Below are 19,297 nucleotides of genomic sequence, written 5' to 3' on the forward strand. Positions count from 1 at the left end.
CTCTGCGCAACAGACAAACCTCAGGTCATGCTTTATCTGGCACCCTGTTTTCGGTTTTCTTCGTTTCTTTTCGTTTTTCCTTGATTTTGCCTCAACCATGGCGCCCATTTTTCCCAGCTTTTTGGGTGCAGAGCACGATTTGAGGACGGAGCGCCCTTCTAATAAACTGCAGTTGATAGTCAGCGGAGGTGTTGTCTTCTTTCTTGTCCTTCGTCTCCGCGCTGTTATTCCTTAAAAATGTGCCAACTAGCTCAACTCTCCGTTTTATTGAACGTTTTTTGATGGTAAGATGTTCATTGATGGGGCAGTAAATTCACTCACTCACTCACTCACTCACTCACTCACTCACTCACTCACTCACTCACTCACTCACTCACTCACTCACTCACTCACTCACACCACTCTTTCAAAACAGCTGATTCTTCTGGCGTCATGGCGACATAGCGGCCTATCTCTTCCTCCTCGTGATGCCATTCATCAGCGTGACCGTAATGCGCTTGTCTTGCTGCATTTCGAACTGCGATAAGATAGCGGTGCCTCTCATTGTCACAGTTGCGAAGCCTTCAGAGGTGCTTTCCAGTACACCCCTGTGATCAGGCACTAAGTGCATTATACTTCTCCCGCAGCCACAACGCTGATGCTGGAAGGATGGCGTCACGTGCGAAGCTGTGGTTGAACTTGGGCCGGACGTGCAACCTCAGCCTCGGAAATTTGGGAATGGTAGAAACTGCGTTTATTACTCGCATGGTCGGCAAGTAGCCTCGCGAAACAGGTATTTCACAAAACTCTAGTTTTGTTCAAGCAGGATAAGTTGGTGTTTGACGACTTTCGTCCTTGTGTTCTTTTTCTTGATGAGGCTAATGCGCATCAGACGCGTGCAAAATTGGCGACGCTCTTCTCTCAGTATTGATCGTGATGTTGTCACGAGAAGTGCGTTCTTTATATTAATGCGCGTTCCTGTGGAGAAAGAAATTGCACAATGCAGACATACGGAATAAAGAATACAGTCGTGCCCCATTAATATGACCCCCGTTAATATGGACGACCCGAATTATGGACAGTTTTTCTGGGGACGAAACCTTTTCAATGTATTTATGCCTCGTTGATATGGAAACTCGCTGTCCGGACAATGGCCAGGGGAAGAATGCACGCGCCCCACTTGGGCCCATGTATTTTTGTCTCGTTAATATGGACAGTGCTTGAAAAGAAAAAAAAGCCGAGGAGTCCGAACGCAAGTTAAAGAAGGGCGCGTCGCCCGCGAACCTACGCGACAGCCGATATGGCGGAATGCCTGAACGAGTCCTGTGGGGTTGGAAAGAAGCTGGCGTGTCGCCGTTCTAAAGGAGTGTGTGTTGGGGGGGGGGGGGGGGGAGCGGAGAGGAACGTACACAGTAAACAGAGGGCCAGCGTAAGAAAGACCTCGAAAGGGGGGAACCAGGAGATTTCTGGGTGCAGCGGAAGTGCCGCCGCAGTCGGGCAAACGGCAACATGTGGTTGCAATAAATTCTGCTGAACGTGAACAGAGAGGCAGGTAAAAGCGTAAGAAAGAAATGACCGGAAGAAAGACAAGTGCCTACAGTAGCGGCGGGAACTGAAGTTTTCTTTCCTAAAGCGCAATGTGTGTTCCATGAAGCCGTTAACGCTTTTCGGTGAGAGTTAAGACACTCACAAAGCAGAGCGACAAAAGAAAGGCGACGTACGATCACGCAACCGGGACCGGGCGTCCCGTCCTGGAAGCGCTTCCCTCTCATGCTCCTGGTTTTCGTCCCTGTTGCACTGCCGAACTGCCAAACTTTGCACACTAGGCGGTCCGTATGTGGGCTTCGCTTGGAGTCAACGATGCGGCGTTGACAAGGTCTGAGCTCTTCGTAGTCGGCTAGTCGTTCTAAACTGTAATTCAGCTTGCAGTGTTTGTTTTATGGGAACACATAAAAACGGCTCCAAGAAGATGGGATGTTCGATAGCCCTCTGCATAGCAGCTTGCCAACTTGACTCTCTTGCTTCCTTACAGAAACAGTACAAGGCAAAAAAAAGAAAGAATCAGAAGAACGGAAAGGCAGAAAGGTTAACTAGGCAAAAAAGTGCACAGCATCAGGAGCCTTTAGCCCTCAACTTGAGTCTGGCTTTTGGCATGGCGGGAGGTAAACGCAAAAGAACAAAGTTGAAAGTAGGCGCGAAGAAATCTATGAATACAAGCGGCAAAAGCCATCTCACTCAATCCAAGCTGCGAGGGACTAGCATCGACAGCTCAGCTGTTTCCTCGCCTCAGGAGAATCTCAAGCAGCTACTTAGCGGCTACTTTGCTCAGTGAAGAGGCCATTTTGGAAGTGGCGGTGAGTAGAGAATCAGACGCTGATTCATCGGCCAGTGAGGAGTTCGTGCTCGAAAGTTCGACCAACACAAAGCCCAACGTCACGGGTGTCATGGTAAGCGAGTCGCTTCAGACTGCACTACAATTTTTTGTAGACAACAATGACAAGGATAATGCACTCAAAATTGCCGGTGTTCTGTGAAATTTTGAGTCCAGTGCACATCGTTATGTACAAAAGCAGTCGTTAATTACAATTCTCTTTTCTCAATAAAATCCTTTTTGCTTTTATTCATGACTCGTTATTATGGATGACTCGCTTTATGGACAGTTTTGGTCGGAAACCAAAGTGTCCATATTAAAGAGGCACGACTGTATAGGTACATGCTAATAATGGGTCAAACGTCGGTAAGCAGCAAGTTTGGACACTAGAATTCACATTTAAAGAGGTATTTTAACTTAAGCAAAGAAAAAGTATAGGTTTCGGAATTGTGCGTTTCATGTCAAAATTGATCAACACTAACCGATTAACAGTGGTGGTTGTGCAACGAACATATCACAAACACGAATAGACCTGCAAAAGGTCATAAAAGTGCTCTCCGAACAATGACAAGTTTAAGAGTAAATCCTGCCGCCAAAGCAACATTTACGGCTTATCGTCTTTCGTCAGGGCTGTTGTGACGCACATTTTTGGTTTAAATGACTTAATTGCCATTAGGCTATAGGAGAATTTCTTGAACAAGATAGGCATTACTTAGCTCATTTTGAAGGTAGCGCGAAAAACAAGGACCAAGCGCTCGTGTTGTGTCCTTCTACTCTTGGTCCTCGTTTTTCGCGCTACCTTCAAAATGAACCAGATTCAAGTCGCCCAACTTTCAACCTACCCCGCCGGGGTGGCGCAGTGGTTACGGCGCTCGACTACTGTTCCCAAGGACGCGGGATCGAATCCCGGCCTCGGCGGCAGCTTTTCGATGGAGGCGAAAAGCAAGGCGCCCGTGTGCTGTGCGATGTCAGTGCACGTTAAAGAACCCCAGGTGGTCGAAATTTCCGGAGTCCTCCGCTACGGCGTCTCTCATAGCCTGAGTTGCTTTGGGACGTTAAACCCCACTAAACTAAACTAAACTAAACCTTACTACCATTACTTAGCGTTAGGTTATCCATTTCAGCCTGAAAATCTTGCCACACGATCGAAGAGACTAAGTCATTCTTCAGCATCTTTATCAGCCGTTCATGGAGGGGGGTCTCACGGGACGGCACGAAGACGAGAGGCTGCTTGTCTCTGGCTGGCTACATCTTAAGGGACGTGGGCACCTCCACAAGATGTCATATTGTGGTAACAATAGAAAACAAGAGTTGACTAAATAAGAAACCGCCTACCTACGGCTGAGACTGGTCCATGCAATTTTCCGGTTCTTCAAATCTCAGGGATACTGAAAACTACTCCGCTTTCATTTCTATTCTTGTTAACAAGGAAAAGCAGACGGCAGTTTACTTTGAGCGACACATTACACATTAGCGGTACAAATTTAAGCATACTGAAATAAATGTAAATTTTCTGCTACTTATATATTTTTTTTATCCTGGCGTTGCAAAACGTGAAATGGTTTAGAACGGCAATGAATTTTATGTGCAAGTGTCAAATAAGATTTCCGTTCGCCAAATTATATGTGATTGATTATAGAGAGGGTCAAGATAACTTATTCATGATTCATTTCTTCGTTCTCATGATTTGCGAAGGGTCTCGTGGTCGCCATCACTGGTGCTGCTATGCTGGACTTGGTTCAGCTGTTCGGATCAAGTCTCGCAAGCATCTCGTACCTCATCACCACGCGTGGCATTGGAGCCCTGCTGGGCTCTTTCCTCGGTGCGTTGGCGTACAACCTTTTCTTCGGCATTCCTTCTGAATGCGAATACCTTTAAACAATAAGGTTAATTTATAAAATGTACAATTGTCAAGTTGTTGATACGTGCTCGGCAACAATATTACATCTTTCTCATTGAAGACAAGACTAATGGAAGTTGAGTCGTGCATTTGAAGGCTTTCCTGGCTGCGGAGTATTTAAATGCAAGCCTAGAGGTAGTAACATGTTTAATTAGGCTAATATTTTGTGTAAGATTGTCACTGTCGGAAGAGCTGTGATATGCCCCACACGTCGAAAAAATGATTCTCGTAATTCTAGTATGCAAAGAGCAAAACGATGCGAAGAACATTTGTGTTCGATGTCAGTGTACAAAATGGCCACAAATGACTATGTTGATGGCAGTATTACTAAACCGAGGCAATATAGAGTGATTGCCAAGTATAGACCGTGAGCTTTGTTGCTCTGTGTAGTCAGTACGAGTGCAATCTCCGAAGCTGACCGCATTTGCTCAGTTCTGCTTGCGAACGTACCATTAATTAAACGGGCCAGTGATCGCAAATAACTTCCAATGCGAAAGATTTCAAAAGAGACCCTCGTGAGTGTTGCAAATGACCCCTGCGCCTAGTGAATTTGCTTGTAAGCTTGAGCTTTCAGATAAGAAAATGGATCGGAGTGAGATAGCTCGTATACCGCCGTTTTATCCTATGTGCATATCTGCCTGTACGATGCTTAATGTATTGTGGAAGAAAGAGTCGATCTGTCCAATGTTCTATTTAACCCTGCATAATTGGCGTACAATCGAAATTACCTGGATTTGTGTGACATAGGCAAGAAAGTCGCTGCTATCATGACAACTGGTAAAGCATGCGTGCACTGTTAATTTGTTCCTGATACCATGCACCAACCAGCCCCCGCATCCACGATATTTGGGGATTAAGTCGTTGAATGCGCATAGCGTTGTAGAATTACGAAAATTAAACTATCTTTCATTCTCCACCACACAGCAGAGTAGGCAACGACACACAGGAGAGGCACACAATACACACATACACATAAACAAGGACAATGCTCGACTTTCAACGGTAGTATCTTTCATGCCTGGTTTGTGTTGATCACCCAGTCACGAATAAAAGTTATGACTATAACTTACGTGCACCTTCGTAGATGCGCGGTTGTTGTATTTCCTTCGAATCGTTTCGACGGTAAGGCTCGCTGATTCCGCCACATCATTCAATGCGTCTGCGTATTCGATCTAGAAGCCGAGAGAGAAACATACCACTTAGCAGCAGCGTTCGCGATTTGTTATTGGCAGTCTTATATGGCCCATCTCACTGCCTTTTATTCTCTTTTTGTGGCCAGCTTTTGTGCTTGCTCTGTGTCTCTGGAGGAGAGTACCACCTGAGTAACGCCGCACAACGGAATGCGGTCGAGTTCAAATAGCTTCCTCTGCCTAAAGCATGGCCGCTAGAGCCTTCAGAGATCAGTAACTGAAGCCGCTCCAAGAGTCACTGGATAAGGTTTCAGAGTACCCCGAACTTTCTCTCTTCATGACTGGGTCTCGAAGCTTTATGGCCCCCTCTGAATGGCGTTTGCATAATTGCAATTTCATTCGTAGTTACCTATGTAAATGTTCTCGCAACATCGCTACTGTGAGTGCGATGATTGATTTAATTGTAGGTGGAATAGCTAGATGTGAAAATAACGTGAACGGACACTATGAATAAACGCTAAACGATATAGCTTCCGTACATCGTTGAACAAAAATTTGGGCTTCAATGCGGCCGCTACAAGAACGCCCAGATGATTTGGAAGTTCACCGTCCACTACAAAGTCCTTGTAAATGATGGCGTCTGCGGTCGAGGCTCGCTGAACAGCAGCAGCGTGTTTTTTTTTTCTTTTTCAAGGCGGGAAAAATGATCGCGGTACTCTGAAAACTCATCTCGTAGCTCTATGTAGCGCCACGTAGCGGCAAGTGAGGAAACTGAATGGTACTCGGCGATCCCAGTGCGAAGAAAGCGGTATGGCTGGCACTGAAAACATACGAAGCGCTGACTAACATGTCCGTATTGTTTAGCTGAAGCGTTGCACAGCATTTTTGGACGTTATAAAGTGGTATTCATGTGAATACTTCCTCGCATAAAAATAAAAGCTTCAAGATGCTTTGCACAAATAAAAATGGATCAAAATGACATATAATTTCACAAGAATGAGTTGCCTATCATGCGGAAGAAATTGTAAGCGATTCTCAGGGAATACTTAAAAACGGCTGATAAACGCTGTCAAATCACAAAATTCGTACTATTATTTAAGCAACAAAAGCAATTTGCATCGGTATTGTTTCGCTGACATCACGTGGTTAAAACCAGTCTGATATAAACACGTCCTATAGCGCTGTTCAACGGATATATTGTGCAGCCGGCCATAGTTTCGGCCACCGCTCACCGTACAAAACGAGTCATCATCATCATCATCATCATCATCAGCCTGACTATACCCACTGCAGGGCGAAGGCCTCTCCCATATTTCTTCACTTAACCCGGTTCTGTGCTAGCTGCATCTACTTGACCCCTGCGAACTTCTTAACTTCATCCGCCCACCTAACTTTCTGCCGCCCCCTGCTACGCTCATTAAGATATAAATACTAAAAACTTTGGAGCGACTACTTTTCTTTGTCTGGCAGACAAAATATGCGTTAAAAGTGTACTCAAGCACAAATAGCAAATTATTTCGTTGAGTAGAAAAAGAATCATAATGTGCACGTGTCACCCAGTGTAGTATGAGATGCTACGCGTGGCTTTGTGCGTTATGGTGTTCCTTGCAAAAGAGAACATATTGACACGCTGCATTATTTATTTTCCCTCTGTGCTGATCGCGAGCGTGTGCCTCCTCGAGGCGAAGAAACCGACGTTCGTCTCCTCGAGGCGAAGAAACTGAAGTTCTTCTGTCGAAGCGGGCCTGCTAGTTCCTGCCGCACTGTGACTTCTGTTACTCCTGTGTCCCGCGGTGACTTCTGATCAGAGACTTCACACCGCGACATCTGGTGGAGCTGCTGGGTAACGCAACCCATGCTCCGAACACCTCCAACCAGCCGAGACTCCAGCCCTCAAGGATCTCCTACCATCGAGATTACGCCTACCCATCAGAGTAGCCGACGGCTTCGAGGGCTTGATCCTGAATTCGCGCCTCTACAATTTTCTCGTACTGCGAGGCCGCCACCATCTTCTCCAGCACCACCTTCGGAGACAGCACAACCACCCGTAATGACGCAGGTAGACACCACTGCCCCCTCCTTCGTGTTGCAGCAGCCGCGGGAGATACCCATCTTCCAAGCCTTTCCCGGCGACGACCCGGAAGACTGGCTAGATAAATTTGAGCGAGTAGCCCAGTACAATCGCTGGGGCGACGACCAGAAACTGCAACATGTATTTTTTTCGCTTGACGGTTCAGCTCGCACATGGTTTGAAAATCATGAGACTACCATTACAACGTGGAGTTCCTTCAAGGACCAGTTTCTGCAAGCTTTCACCACCGTTTTTCGGAAAGAACGTGCCGAGCTGCTCCTACAGACGAGAGTTCAGCTCCCTAACGAGAGCGTCCTCGTTTACTTCGAGGACATGACGAGGCTATTCCGTCGCGCTGATCCGAACATGTCCGAAGAAAAAAAACTTCGATATCTCATGAAGGGAATTAAAGAACAGATCTTCGTTGGATTAGTGCGATGTCCCCCCAAGACCATCGGGGAATTTGTATCCGAGGCCACTACCATTGAGAGGGCTCTAGAGATGCGATCTAAGCACTACGAGCGGCCGTCCATCCCTATTGCTGCCGCCATCGCGGACACTGGTAGCACTGACGTGCTCCGTGAGACCATACGGGCCATCGTACGCGAGGAGCTGCAAAAACTATTTTCGACGGCAGCACCCCCTCAAGTATCCAGCCTTTCTCAGATGGTTCGGGAAGAGGTCAAACAGGCACTCAACCCACCCGAGCCACTCCCGACAATGCCACCACAGCAGCCCATGACCTACGCCGCAGTCACTCGTCGTGCCTGTCCACCTCCCAGTCAGCATCCACCTCCAAGTCAGCACCAAGCAGCCCCTGCATACACTCGTCAAGCACCTCCCGCTCGAATTTCTCAGGTGCGTCCACGCAAAAGCGACGTCTGGCGCACTCGCGATAATCGCCCGCTGTGCTTCCACTGTGGCGAAGCTGGTCACCTGTTCCGCGATTGCTATTACCGACGAATGGGTCTGCCGGGATTTAGCGCCGACGCGCGAAAGCCGCAGCGTGGTGAACGACCCCCTGCCATTGACGCGTACCTGGCTGAATCATCCGGAACGCCTTATGACTACTCGCGGTCGCCTTCACCGGGCCAATACTCCTCGCAGACACGTAGTAATGCCGGCCTGACGCGGGTCCGCTCCCCTAGCCCCCATCGGGGAAACTAGACGCGGCAACCTTTGGAGGGAAGGTTGCTCATCGACGAAATTCTCAAGCTCCTCCACCGCTGCAACCGGATGGCCACTCCGTTTCACGACGACACGACGCGCCCCACAATGATCCGCTGCCTCGGCGCCCCAGTTCTCCGACGACACGAAATCAGCTAGTACCACACCGCAGCCGTGACCGGACCCCGCGACGTTCCAGTAAAACCACAGCCGTAACCGCCGACCTGAACATTTCAGTGGACGGAACCGACGTGACAGCGCTTGTGGATACCGGCGCCGATTATTCTGTGATGAGTGGGCCTTTCGCCGCCACTCTGAAAAAGGTGACTACACCCTGGACAGGCCCACAAATTCGTACCGCCGGAGGCCACTTGATAACGCCGACCGGTACCTGCACTTCTAGGGTAACTGTGCAAGAAGAAACGTACTTAGCAACCTTCGTCGTACTTGTCCAGTGTTCCCGCGACGTCATCCTTGGCATGGATTTCTTAGCAGAGAATGGAGCCGTTATCGACCTGCAGACTAAGTCAGTGACCTTATCGACTGAGAACGCAATACACAGTGCTTCAGAGCGACCGACAGCACTGCACATTCTTGATGATCACGTCACTATTCCGCCCCGTTCCAGCGTGATGACGTCTGTGGCTGCGAATACACTGCAAAACTTTGAAGGTGTCGTGGAGAGTAAACAGATCTTACTTTTCGAACGCAGTCTTGCTGTAGCCAGAGGAGTCGTTCGCCTCGAAGACGGCAAAGCAGACGTCCTACTCACAAATTTTGGCGGTGAGCACCAGCATTTAAGCACTGGGACTGTAGTGGCCCATATTTGCGGTATCACGCATGTTCGAAAAGCCTCTGGACTTGCGACGCTGTCATTGACCGAAATGGAGAGGCCTACCACCGATTTGCACTTCGGCATTAACCCTGCGCTTTCTCAACTGCAGCATCGCCAAGTGAACCAGCTCCTCCAGCGCTATCGGGCGACCTTCTCCAACTCTTCACGTGTTGGCAGAACCGATCTCGCCAAGCATCGCATTATTACGGATGATACCGTGCCACCTCTCAGACAGTCACCTTACCGAGTGTCTCCGACTGAACGCGCCGCTATCACCCGCCAAGTGAAAGAGATGCTTCGCGACGATGTCATCCAGCCCTCGCGGAGTCCATGGGCTGCACCTGTCGTTCTTGTGAAGAAAAAGGATGGTACGCTGAGGTTTTGTGTGGATTACCGCCGGCTAAACAAAGTTACAAAGAAAGATGTCTATCCCCTGCCACGCATCGACGATGCTTTGGATCGTCTCTGCTCCGCGAAATATTTCTCTTCAATGGACTTGAAATCCGGATACTGGCAAATAGAGGTAGATGAGAGGGACCGCGAGAAAACGGCGTTTATTACTCCGGATGGGCTCTACGAGTTCAAGGCTATGCCCTTTGGTCTCTGCTCTGCTCCGGCTACTTTCCAACGGCTTATGGACACCGTACTTGCAGATCTCAAGTGGCAGACATGTCTCGTTTACCTTGACGACGTTGTGGTCTTCGCTCCAACGTTCGAGGAGCACCTTCGGCGCCTTGAAACTGTTTTGCAAGCCATAACATCCTCTGGCCTTACGTTAAAGAACGAGAAATGTCATTTTGCTTATACGGAGCTCAAGTTCTTGGGGCACGTCGTAAGCCACGCTGGTGTCCTGCCGGATCCAGAGAAAACGACAGCTATTGCCAACTTCCCTCCGCCCAAAGACCAGAAAGCTGTTCGACGATTTCTTGGCTTATGTGCCTACTACCGGCGCTACGTCAAAGATTTCGCTCGACTCGCCGAGCCCCTAACACGTCTGACAAAGACAGACACGCCTTTCACTTGGGACGCACCACAGGAACAAGCATTCAAAGAGCTTCAACGCCGCCTACAAACACCTCCCATATTGGCTCACTTCGACGAAAACGCCGACACGGAGCTTCACACCGATGCAAGCAACATAGGCCTGGGCGCCGTTCTAGTTCAAATCCAGGGCGGCCAAGAACGTGTAATCGCTTATGCCAGTCGCTGTCTATCTAAAGCGGAAGTGAACTATTCCGCAACAGAGAAAGAATGTCTAGCCATTGTGTGGGCGACGTCGAAGTTCCGGCCATACCTTTACGGGAAACCATTCAAGTTAGTAACTGACCACCATGCCCTATGCTGGCTTGCAACCCTAAAGGACCCTTCAACCCGTCTTGTAAGATGGAGTCTACGATTACAGGAATTCAACATAACTGTCACATACAAATCTGGCCGTCAGCATTCGGACGCAGACTGCCTCTCACGGGCCCCTGTAGATCCCCCCGCAGATGAAATTCCTGATGAGGCCATACTGCTAAATGCCATCAGCACAGAGTGCCTCGCTGAAAGACAATCTGCAGATCCCGAACTTCGTCACATCATGGACTATCTAAACGACGGTGCATGTACAAACGCTCCAAGAGCTTTCAAGCGTGCTCTGTCATCGTTATGTGTGCGCAATGGTGTCCTCATGAAGAAAAACTTTTCCGCCAGCCAAACGCCGTACCTGATTGTTGTACCTATGTGTCTACGTGATGAAATCTTACAAGCTTGCCACGATGAACCAACCTCTGGACATTTGGGAGTCACGCGCACGCTTGCAAGGCTCAAGGAAAAGTACTACTGGCCTCGACTTCACTCAGACGTTTCACACTATGTGAAAACGTGTCGCAACTGTCAGCGTCGTAAGGTGCCGCCGACTAAGCCCACCGGACTCTTGAAGCCAATAGACCCACCGTCGAGGCCTTTCCAGCAGATTGGCATGGACATGCTGGGACCATTTCCCCTTTCACACTCCGGTAACCGGTGGGTCATTATTGCCACGGATTACCTTACACGATACGCGGAAACCTCCGCTCTACCCAACGGTACTGCCTTAGAGGTTGCAAAGTTTTTCATCAATTGCGTTGTCCTGCGCCATGGCGCACCGGAGATTTTGATTACTGACAGAGGAGCCGCATTTACAGCCGAATTGCTGCAGCAGATTTTAATTCATAGTCATACTGAACACAGGAAAGCAACACCTTACCATCCTCAAACGAACGGCTTGACCGAACGCTTGAACAAAACACTCGCTGACATGCTCTCAATGTACGTCGACGTAGAGCACAAAACGTGGGATGAAGTGCTCCCGTACGTTACCTTTGCATACAATACAGGGTACCCGGGGGGCAATGACACGCTGCATTATTTATTTTCCCTCTGTGCTGATCGCGAGCGTGTGCCTCCTCGAGGCGAAGAAACCGACGTTCGTCTCCTCGAGGCGAAGAAACTGAAGTTCTTCTGTCGAAGCGGGCCTGCTAGTTCCTGCCGCACTGTGACTTCTGTTACTCCTGTGTCCCGCGGTGACTTCTGATCAGAGACTTCACACCGCGACAATATAATGCCTACATTGCGAGCGTGAGGCCCTCAAAGGAAGTGCGGAAATAAGATCATTGACAGTAACACTTCTCACAGCGCATTTTGTATCCTTAGCTTTTTTCGATGGGACAGGTTTCTAGCCAGCTTGGCAGATACTACCAAATGTACTGCATGCCAAATACTATTACACACCATATTAAAATGAATCCTTGAATTAAAGAAAACATAATAATTGATTTATTCTGGCTTTTATTCCAAATATTTAAGCTTTTTCTGGATTCATTGTGTGATAGCGGTATGTGAGTCAGGTATAACAGTGAACAAGAAATCATGAGTCACGTGACTTACGGTTTCTTGTTCACTCTTAGACAAGTCCTTGTCAAAACTTAAGAACAGTTCGAAAATGCAACAATGTACTTATATTTTGCCTAATCGGCATATATTGCGCATCTGTTTTTACAGGCGGAAAGCTGCACGACACCTACAACACTCAGGTGGTTTCAATTGTGGCAACCGTACTGACATGCATCACGGTGGTCATGACACCGCTCAGCGTATATTTGCCGGTGGCACACGTCATGGTCTTTCTTATGGGGCTGGGCGGGGCTGCGTTTGAAACCGGTGAGTGTCACGCCATATATATTAGTCAGGGATGTAAGCGAGTTTTTTCTAGTTGAAATGAACACAACTATCCTGCTGCGATGGTATCGTAAGTAGCACATAACTTTCCTTATTCCTTTGGGGTCTGGAAATAAATGGGCGCTTATAAGTATACGTTTTTGGAACGGCAGGACTATTGAACAAAAAATTAATATAAATTGAACCATGACAGTTTTCTGTGCTAGACATTTTACGTCTTTCCAAACAATGCGCGCTTTAATACAGTCAACAAATAGAATTCTTGGTTAATTTTTTTTAATTTAAGTGTAGGTACTAACCTAATCCCACGATTACAGACACCATATTATTGAAAACGTCGAACAGGAGTATGCGGGTTAGGAGACCGGAATTATGTAAAAGGGCAAATTGGGGAACACATCTCTTGCGCTAGGGAGGGTCAAACCTACTGTATAAAAGAAGGTCCGAACCTTCCATAAGGGAGGATTTGAAGGAGGAGTTTGGGATTGAATGGTTTCAGTCACGACTTCGGGTTCGAACGGTTCCTTCTGGGTCAGCGACCTACTCTATCGAGACTCGTGTAGGTCAGAACAAGCATTGTTATTTTGCGGTTTGCACACTGCTCTTCATTGACTAGGCAGTGCTCGAGCGAATGTATTTTCATGCCATAAATGACATCAAATATTTATTGAAATAAACACAGTAGAGCACTATCTAGCCGAGAAAAAGGTATCCAATGTATGTATAATACATTTGTTTCATGAGCTGCACACAACTATGCAAGTACATGAAAGTTGACACCATGAACGGAAACATTTTGCCCATAGTAACAAGAAGCATAGCTCACCATGTACTGGCTGTTTCTGACCGTGAATGATGCGTATGGGAAAGCAACGTGTTTATTCGAGGATGAAATAAATGCATTCAAATTTCGCGCGTATTATTCTGCCGCCGTAGATGGAAAATATTATTTGTGACATCAGGCTCCGATCACTTTGGCATTCTTTTTGCAAGCTCAAGCCGGGTTGTTCCTGTGTGATAGCAGCTGTAGTAAACTACCCGGGATGATAATGGCCAGCAGGGCTGTCATGGTATGCGACGGTTTTTACCAGAAGGTTGTGAGAAAATGTTTCTTCTACGTAGCCTGGCAACACTACTCACAGCTCGGGTGGAATTGACTTATTACTTGTTTCCTTGGTAGGGAATATTCATGTCAGTTTTAAGGATTACTTGTGCTTCCAGAATCCTAATTTTTGCTGAACACGCACCTGCGTGCAGTGAGTGCAGTACTAGAAGCCCTCCAAAAGTCTCAGGAAACATGTCCTAAATCCCACTCCTTGCCGGTGGTAGCTACAACACTAAGCAGGCCGAGTCGCCTACCCTACTACAGACTCTGGCGATCCTCAGCTCTGGCTTTGTACGCATTTAAAATGCGACCAACTGAGTGGCGAGAACTATTTCTGCCCGATATTTATCATGCAGTTTCTTTATCTATGTAGCGATTACTCCTGTCTTCATCGTCAGTTTGCTCATTTTAAAGCAAATGATTTATTCTGAGAGTAAAGGGGCCAAATGAAGAGTGTCAAAACCGTGGGGTGAATGTCACACGCCTCAGGACCACGCGTGGAAAGGAGGGAAACGGAGAGTGACAACCTAACCGAACGTGCGCGCTCCAAGAGAGCGAACTGGCCAAATTTTGCGGTACACAGCTTAACGTCTTAACCTGCAGTCGCACAACAGTGGAAAATTCGCTCAGTTTAATCTAAAGCCCTTCTACAGAGCGAATTTTGAAGTCGGAAGTTCATATTACATTCGACTAAACTCTTGCTGCCCCATACGCCGGACAAATTATTCGACTGGCAGTAACCCGTACGGGCCACATTGTATTTATGGATCGATCTTGACTTAGCTAGCCCGCTAAGGTCTCACAGAAAAGCTAGCTATACTGCCTGGGTGGTCAGACTCGTTCATAACCACATTTTTACCCAGCGATATGCAGAAAATCCGGGAAAGGCACTGGGGCCTACTATGTAGACTCAGCAATATGAGAGACACGCTGGCGGTTGAGATTCACTAGCTGGCTGGTGCCCTTGTTGTTGACGAAGACAGGATAGACATAGCTGAAGAAGTGGTCATTCCTTTAGCAGACACGCATGACCCCTGCGCATATTTAGATAGCTTCCATGTATTGTCTAACGCTACTACATCAAAGGGCGAATCGGTCCGCCTGCCGCCAAAATACTGAAAAGTCGGTGGCTACCTCAACACAGAGAAATGCCTTATATGGGCACCGGGACAACAAGGCGTGCAAGGAAACGAATGCCTTCATGTTGCTTTCCGAGCTTCCCCCCCCCTCCCCCCGTGGACTTGACCCTTCTATCCCCATACCACCTTACCCCGACCTCCTGACGACATACACGGAGAGGCTCAAGGGGCCCAAGGAAGCGGAGAAAGTTAGATGGTGATGCCTGAAGACGAGTACGTACAACCCACTCACCCGTATAAACATAACATAACCCAGGTCCTAAGGCCGCAAATCTAAGCTCTGCAGGGAGAAGGCAAGTCTTCCTAACATGACATGAACCTGCCTAAACAATCTACCTCACCGCCGGAATCTGGTGCCAACTATTGATAGGTGGAAGGCTGCTGTGTCCAGCTCCGGACCCAGAGCGCAAAGGGCCCTTGTAACACGGGCGTGCGTAGCTGAGGCCGCCAACTGGACAAATGACCCCTTTAACACATTTTCCTCTCCACTCGCGCAGTAAGGTTTTTTAGGCAGTCCGCTAAACTTCGATGACGACTGCGATGGGGAAGCAGTCACTCGCGGTTCCTCATCAGCATTAGCTGGTGTTTTACAATTGTAACTCTAGATTTACACCCCTTCTGTTGTGTCATCTAGTTAACATCTGAATCGTATTTCGATGCTGAATATTCTATTTGCCGAGTAATGTATCTTTCCTGCAAGACCGCTACTGTAGAAGGGACGAATACAATGGATTGAAACGCAATATGCTTGGGGACAAAGGCGATGGGTCAGGAATGTAAAACAGATGTGGGTGATGTTACCTGGCCCTGCTGAGTGCATTTCGCGACCTAACCTTGCTAATGAACGTTTATTCGGTGTGCGTGCTCTGCTTACAACTACAAGAAAAGGTTGCTTAACACTGCAATAACTATTGCTCGCGGAGAAGAATTAATGTTGATTGATAGCATTGCAGTTTGAAGAACTGCTAGGCACTGTCCCGTTTCATGAGGACGGCGTGCCTCCGTGATAAGCTGTGACTTAGCCATAAACGATGTCCTCTCTATCGGATTATAATGTTCAATTCTCTGAGATTTTTCGCCCTTCATTTTATACCTTATCGATTCCCTGATAGCAAAGGGCAGCAAGGCATTACTTTGAGGTAACCTTCGCCATTTTTTGTTTTTTTCACACGTTTTAGACTGATATTGACATTACTATCTCTTTGGTCTTCATGGGTTAGCGATTGAGCCCTTATGTCGATATGAAAAATTCGATGTCACTTTGGCAGTTTTGCTTACGTATAAAATTTGATATCTCTGTGCAGGTGCAAATGTGTGGATCATCAGGATGTGGCCTGAGAACAGCACCCCAGCATTACAAGCTTTCCACCTTGCTTTCGGGGTTGGCGGCCTCCTGGGTCCGTTCATTGCCAGGCCATTCCTGTCCACAGGAAACGCTGGCAACGCGAGCACAATGGAGACATCCAGCTTTCCCTTGGTATTAGGAGACAAGCATTACGATTCCCTTGGGCCAATAATGCAACCTAACGATACGCCGGCCTCCAATACAACCGGCGAAACTCACATCGTCTACGCGTATGGAATTGTGGGCGGATTTTATTTAATTGTGACTCTTTCGATGATTGCTCTTTATTTGGTGGATAAAGCGGACTTCAAGCCAGAAACAGGAAAAACCACAGATGGCAGCCCTGCAGTTATGAATGAACGCGCGAAAGACGTTTGTTTTAGTAGGACTGCTCTGGCAGCTATGTGCATTTTCATTGGTTTTTACGTAGCGCATGAATGTACAACTTCGCAAATGGTGGCTTCGTTTGCGGTCAAAAGCAATCTTCATTTCTCTAAAGCCTCTGCTTCTCGCGTAGAAGCCTTGTTTTTTCTATGCTTTTCCGCAAGCCGCTTGGCCGCAGCTTTAATCACAGTGAAACTGCCTCCCTTCTGGATGCTTGTTATATCTTATACTATTCTTCTGCCTACTGCCATTTCACTCGTTATCTGGGGTTGTAGCATTGGCACTGTACTCTGGGTTGGCATTGCACTCACTGGGATTGGCGAAGGACCAGTCTATGCTGCTATAATCTCCTGGACTGCCGGACACATTGAATTTAGCAACAAAATGATGTCGATCGCTGTTGTCACAGAATCAATAGGAGCAATGGCAGCACCAACACTAGTAGGCCAGTTCATGGACGATATTCCTAATGTATTTCTGTACGTCTGTCTCGGTGCTGCAGGATTGTGTGTAGTTATCTTCCTTTGTATGTTTGTTTACCTAAGAATAGGACCTCGCAGGAGCAATGACAAGGAACTTCTTATTAACGAAACTGATGAAAAGCCTGATGGAGTTTCGTGCTAATAATTACTCAAGTGCGGCCAAATGGTATGTAGTCCCACCACTGGCGAGCGTATTTCCGTATCGCTTTTGTAATTGGCAAGGTGAACTATTAGCCGATATTCAGAGTCAGTTCATGATATATCTGCTTTATAATTTAGTGACAAATTGGAAACTCACATTGATTCTGAAGGTTGTGGAGTTCCGGCTACCTATATATATATATAGACACCATGTCACGCCAAGCTTGCCACTTTTCCAGTGGCTACACAGCACCTGACATTCCTCCACCTGAATAAGAAGAGCTCTTATAGAGAAAAAATAAACTGGCACCATTGCCAGAAGACTGAAGCAAATCTGTTTTCGGCTCGCTATATACGAATCTATAGGGTCCACAGGGCGGCTATTTTCAGTTCTTTGAAATTTCACTCGTGAACACCTCTGATCAATTTTTCTGTTATAAAAATAAAAGCAGGACTTTCTACCTTTATTTTAATGATTATATATTTGACCATGTTCAAACCTTCAGCGAAATGAAACTTGGCAGAAAATGCATACGCTTACAATCCTTCATGTCCAACGCTTGTTTCCCTAACAAAACCACTCCGTGGGCCTGCTCGTGTTTCACTATTTCTTATCGATTTCTGTTTCCGTTGAAATTCTGTTGGTGTCACCCTATTTTGCTTCCTACTTAATATTTCATCTACTAGTGACATAGTCTAATTTAATGCATTTTGTTCATTGCAATTTATTGCAATACAATTGTGTTTCCCAGAGTTTTTTGCAACACTGATATCCTCAGGGCCGGACTGTACTACCAATTTTTAGTGGTCACAAAGGTTTTCTGTTGTCCGATGATCTGATGTTTTCTGTAGAAGTGTCCGATGCAATGGATTTTTGCGACCACTTTGTATAGAAAAACACGTCGTGTCATGGCGCACTTCCACAAGCAACTCAGGTTCATAATAATGTGCAGAGCTTTATCATTATCACAGTGTAGTCCTTGATAGTCCTTGATAGTTCCAACAAAAAAAATTCTTGCCATCCGTCGCTTTTTTTTTTGTGCTCGAATAAAAAGTATTGTGTTTCTCCTAAATTGTAAAAATCTTCCGAGAGCACTGCAGAGTCTGCACTGACGTAATGCGAAATTCTGAGCATTGCTGCTGCACGCGCGCCCATTCCATAGCTTTGGCTAGCAATGCCAGGGCTCGTGCAGCAGAGTGGAAATACCCTCGCCTGGAAAAACGTTGGGTGAGTTTTGTGCAATGACATAGGAAGTATAGATACTTCTACATCACGTAAACCCATGCTGGCACACCTCTCTAACGTATATTTAAGTAGCGCACACTTTTTATGTGAAGACATATGTGCAGGGTGTTTCAAAGAAGTCCGCAGATCATTTTTAAATATAGACGTTTTAATATATGAAAAGTGCTCCTTCAGGAAAGCACCAGCGTAGGAAGCTTATTACCTAATTTCTAATAATGGCAGTTTAACATTTTAAGCTAAGCGTCAAGTTGTGATTAAAGGTTTGTAGGCGGTTATTATTAATGGGTATTTGAGTATTTAGAATGTTGAAAAAACATGATTTACTTATATGCGATGGTTGAACAAATTTTCGTTGTCTCGCCCCAAAAGACAAGGGCTTTCAAAAAAGCCATGGTTGCGGCTGAGGATTTCAGCAAACGTTTCTTGTAGGATACAGGCTTGCTTTAAAAAAAAGAAAAGGTGCGAACCAACACCACGAGGTGTCACACGAGTGGAGCTATGGAATAAAGGCCAATATTAGTCACGGTATTGGCGACTGGAGCTAGGTTAACAGAGCCGGTGCAGGTGGAATTACACGGTCCAAGCTTTAGGTACGTCCTGCGAGTCCGGAGCCGATTCACTTCGTCTTTTTCTCGGAGCGCCACTTCAACGTCTTTCGCTGCGAGCGCACCCTGGCAATATTCTTTTAGTAGTGACTAATATGACAGCTGAACTCTAAAAGCTGCCCAGTCACATCCCCCACTAATTTTTATCACATATAATTCAATGCTTGCTCTCTAGTATCTATTGTTGCCTGTGTGT

The 19,297-nt window shown here is 46.9% G+C and overlaps 2 protein-coding genes across 2 annotated transcripts; both read left to right on the plus strand.

Annotated features, from left to right (window-relative positions):
* The first annotated feature begins 591 nt into the window (after positions 1–591).
* Positions 592–13,883, plus strand: LOC146189879 (uncharacterized). The gene is made up of 4 exons (XM_084605362.1): positions 592–720; positions 4,046–4,172; positions 12,478–12,636; positions 13,876–13,883. Exons 1-4 carry the CDS (start codon positions 649–651, stop codon positions 13,881–13,883), a joined length of 366 nt encoding a protein of 121 aa, XP_084461488.1. The 5' UTR covers positions 592–648.
* A 2,239-nt stretch (positions 13,884–16,122) lies between these two features.
* LOC146189880 (sodium-dependent glucose transporter 1C-like) lies at positions 16,123–17,251 on the plus strand. The gene has a single exon (XM_084605363.1). The coding sequence runs from the start codon at positions 16,226–16,228 to the stop codon at positions 17,249–17,251; it is 1,026 nt and encodes a 341-aa protein (XP_084461489.1). The 5' UTR covers positions 16,123–16,225.
* The last annotated feature ends 2,046 nt before the right edge of the window (positions 17,252–19,297 follow it).

The sequence above is a fragment of the Amblyomma maculatum genome, chromosome 5 (assembly GCF_055883805.1).
Source record: "Amblyomma maculatum isolate TAMU_Amacu chromosome 5, ASM5588380v1, whole genome shotgun sequence".
In the NCBI taxonomy this organism is placed as follows: Eukaryota; Metazoa; Arthropoda; class Arachnida; order Ixodida; family Ixodidae; genus Amblyomma; species Amblyomma maculatum.

What these genes read in the sequence shown, in the direction of transcription:
- LOC146189879 (XM_084605362.1), top strand. Translation starts at nt 649, where the DNA reads ATGGCGTCACGTGCGAAGCTGTGGTTGAACTTGGGCCGGACGTGCAAC. An exon ending in GCCTCGGAAATTTGGGAATG is followed by an intron (nt 721 to 4,045) that starts GTAGAAACTGCG and finishes TGATTTGCGAAG; the next exon opens with GGTCTCGTGGTCGCCATCAC. An exon ending in CCTGCTGGGCTCTTTCCTCG is followed by an intron (nt 4,173 to 12,477) that starts GTGCGTTGGCGT and finishes CTGTTTTTACAG; the next exon opens with GCGGAAAGCTGCACGACACC.
- LOC146189880 (XM_084605363.1), top strand. Translation starts at nt 16,226, where the DNA reads ATGTGGCCTGAGAACAGCACCCCAGCATTACAAGCTTTCCACCTTGCT.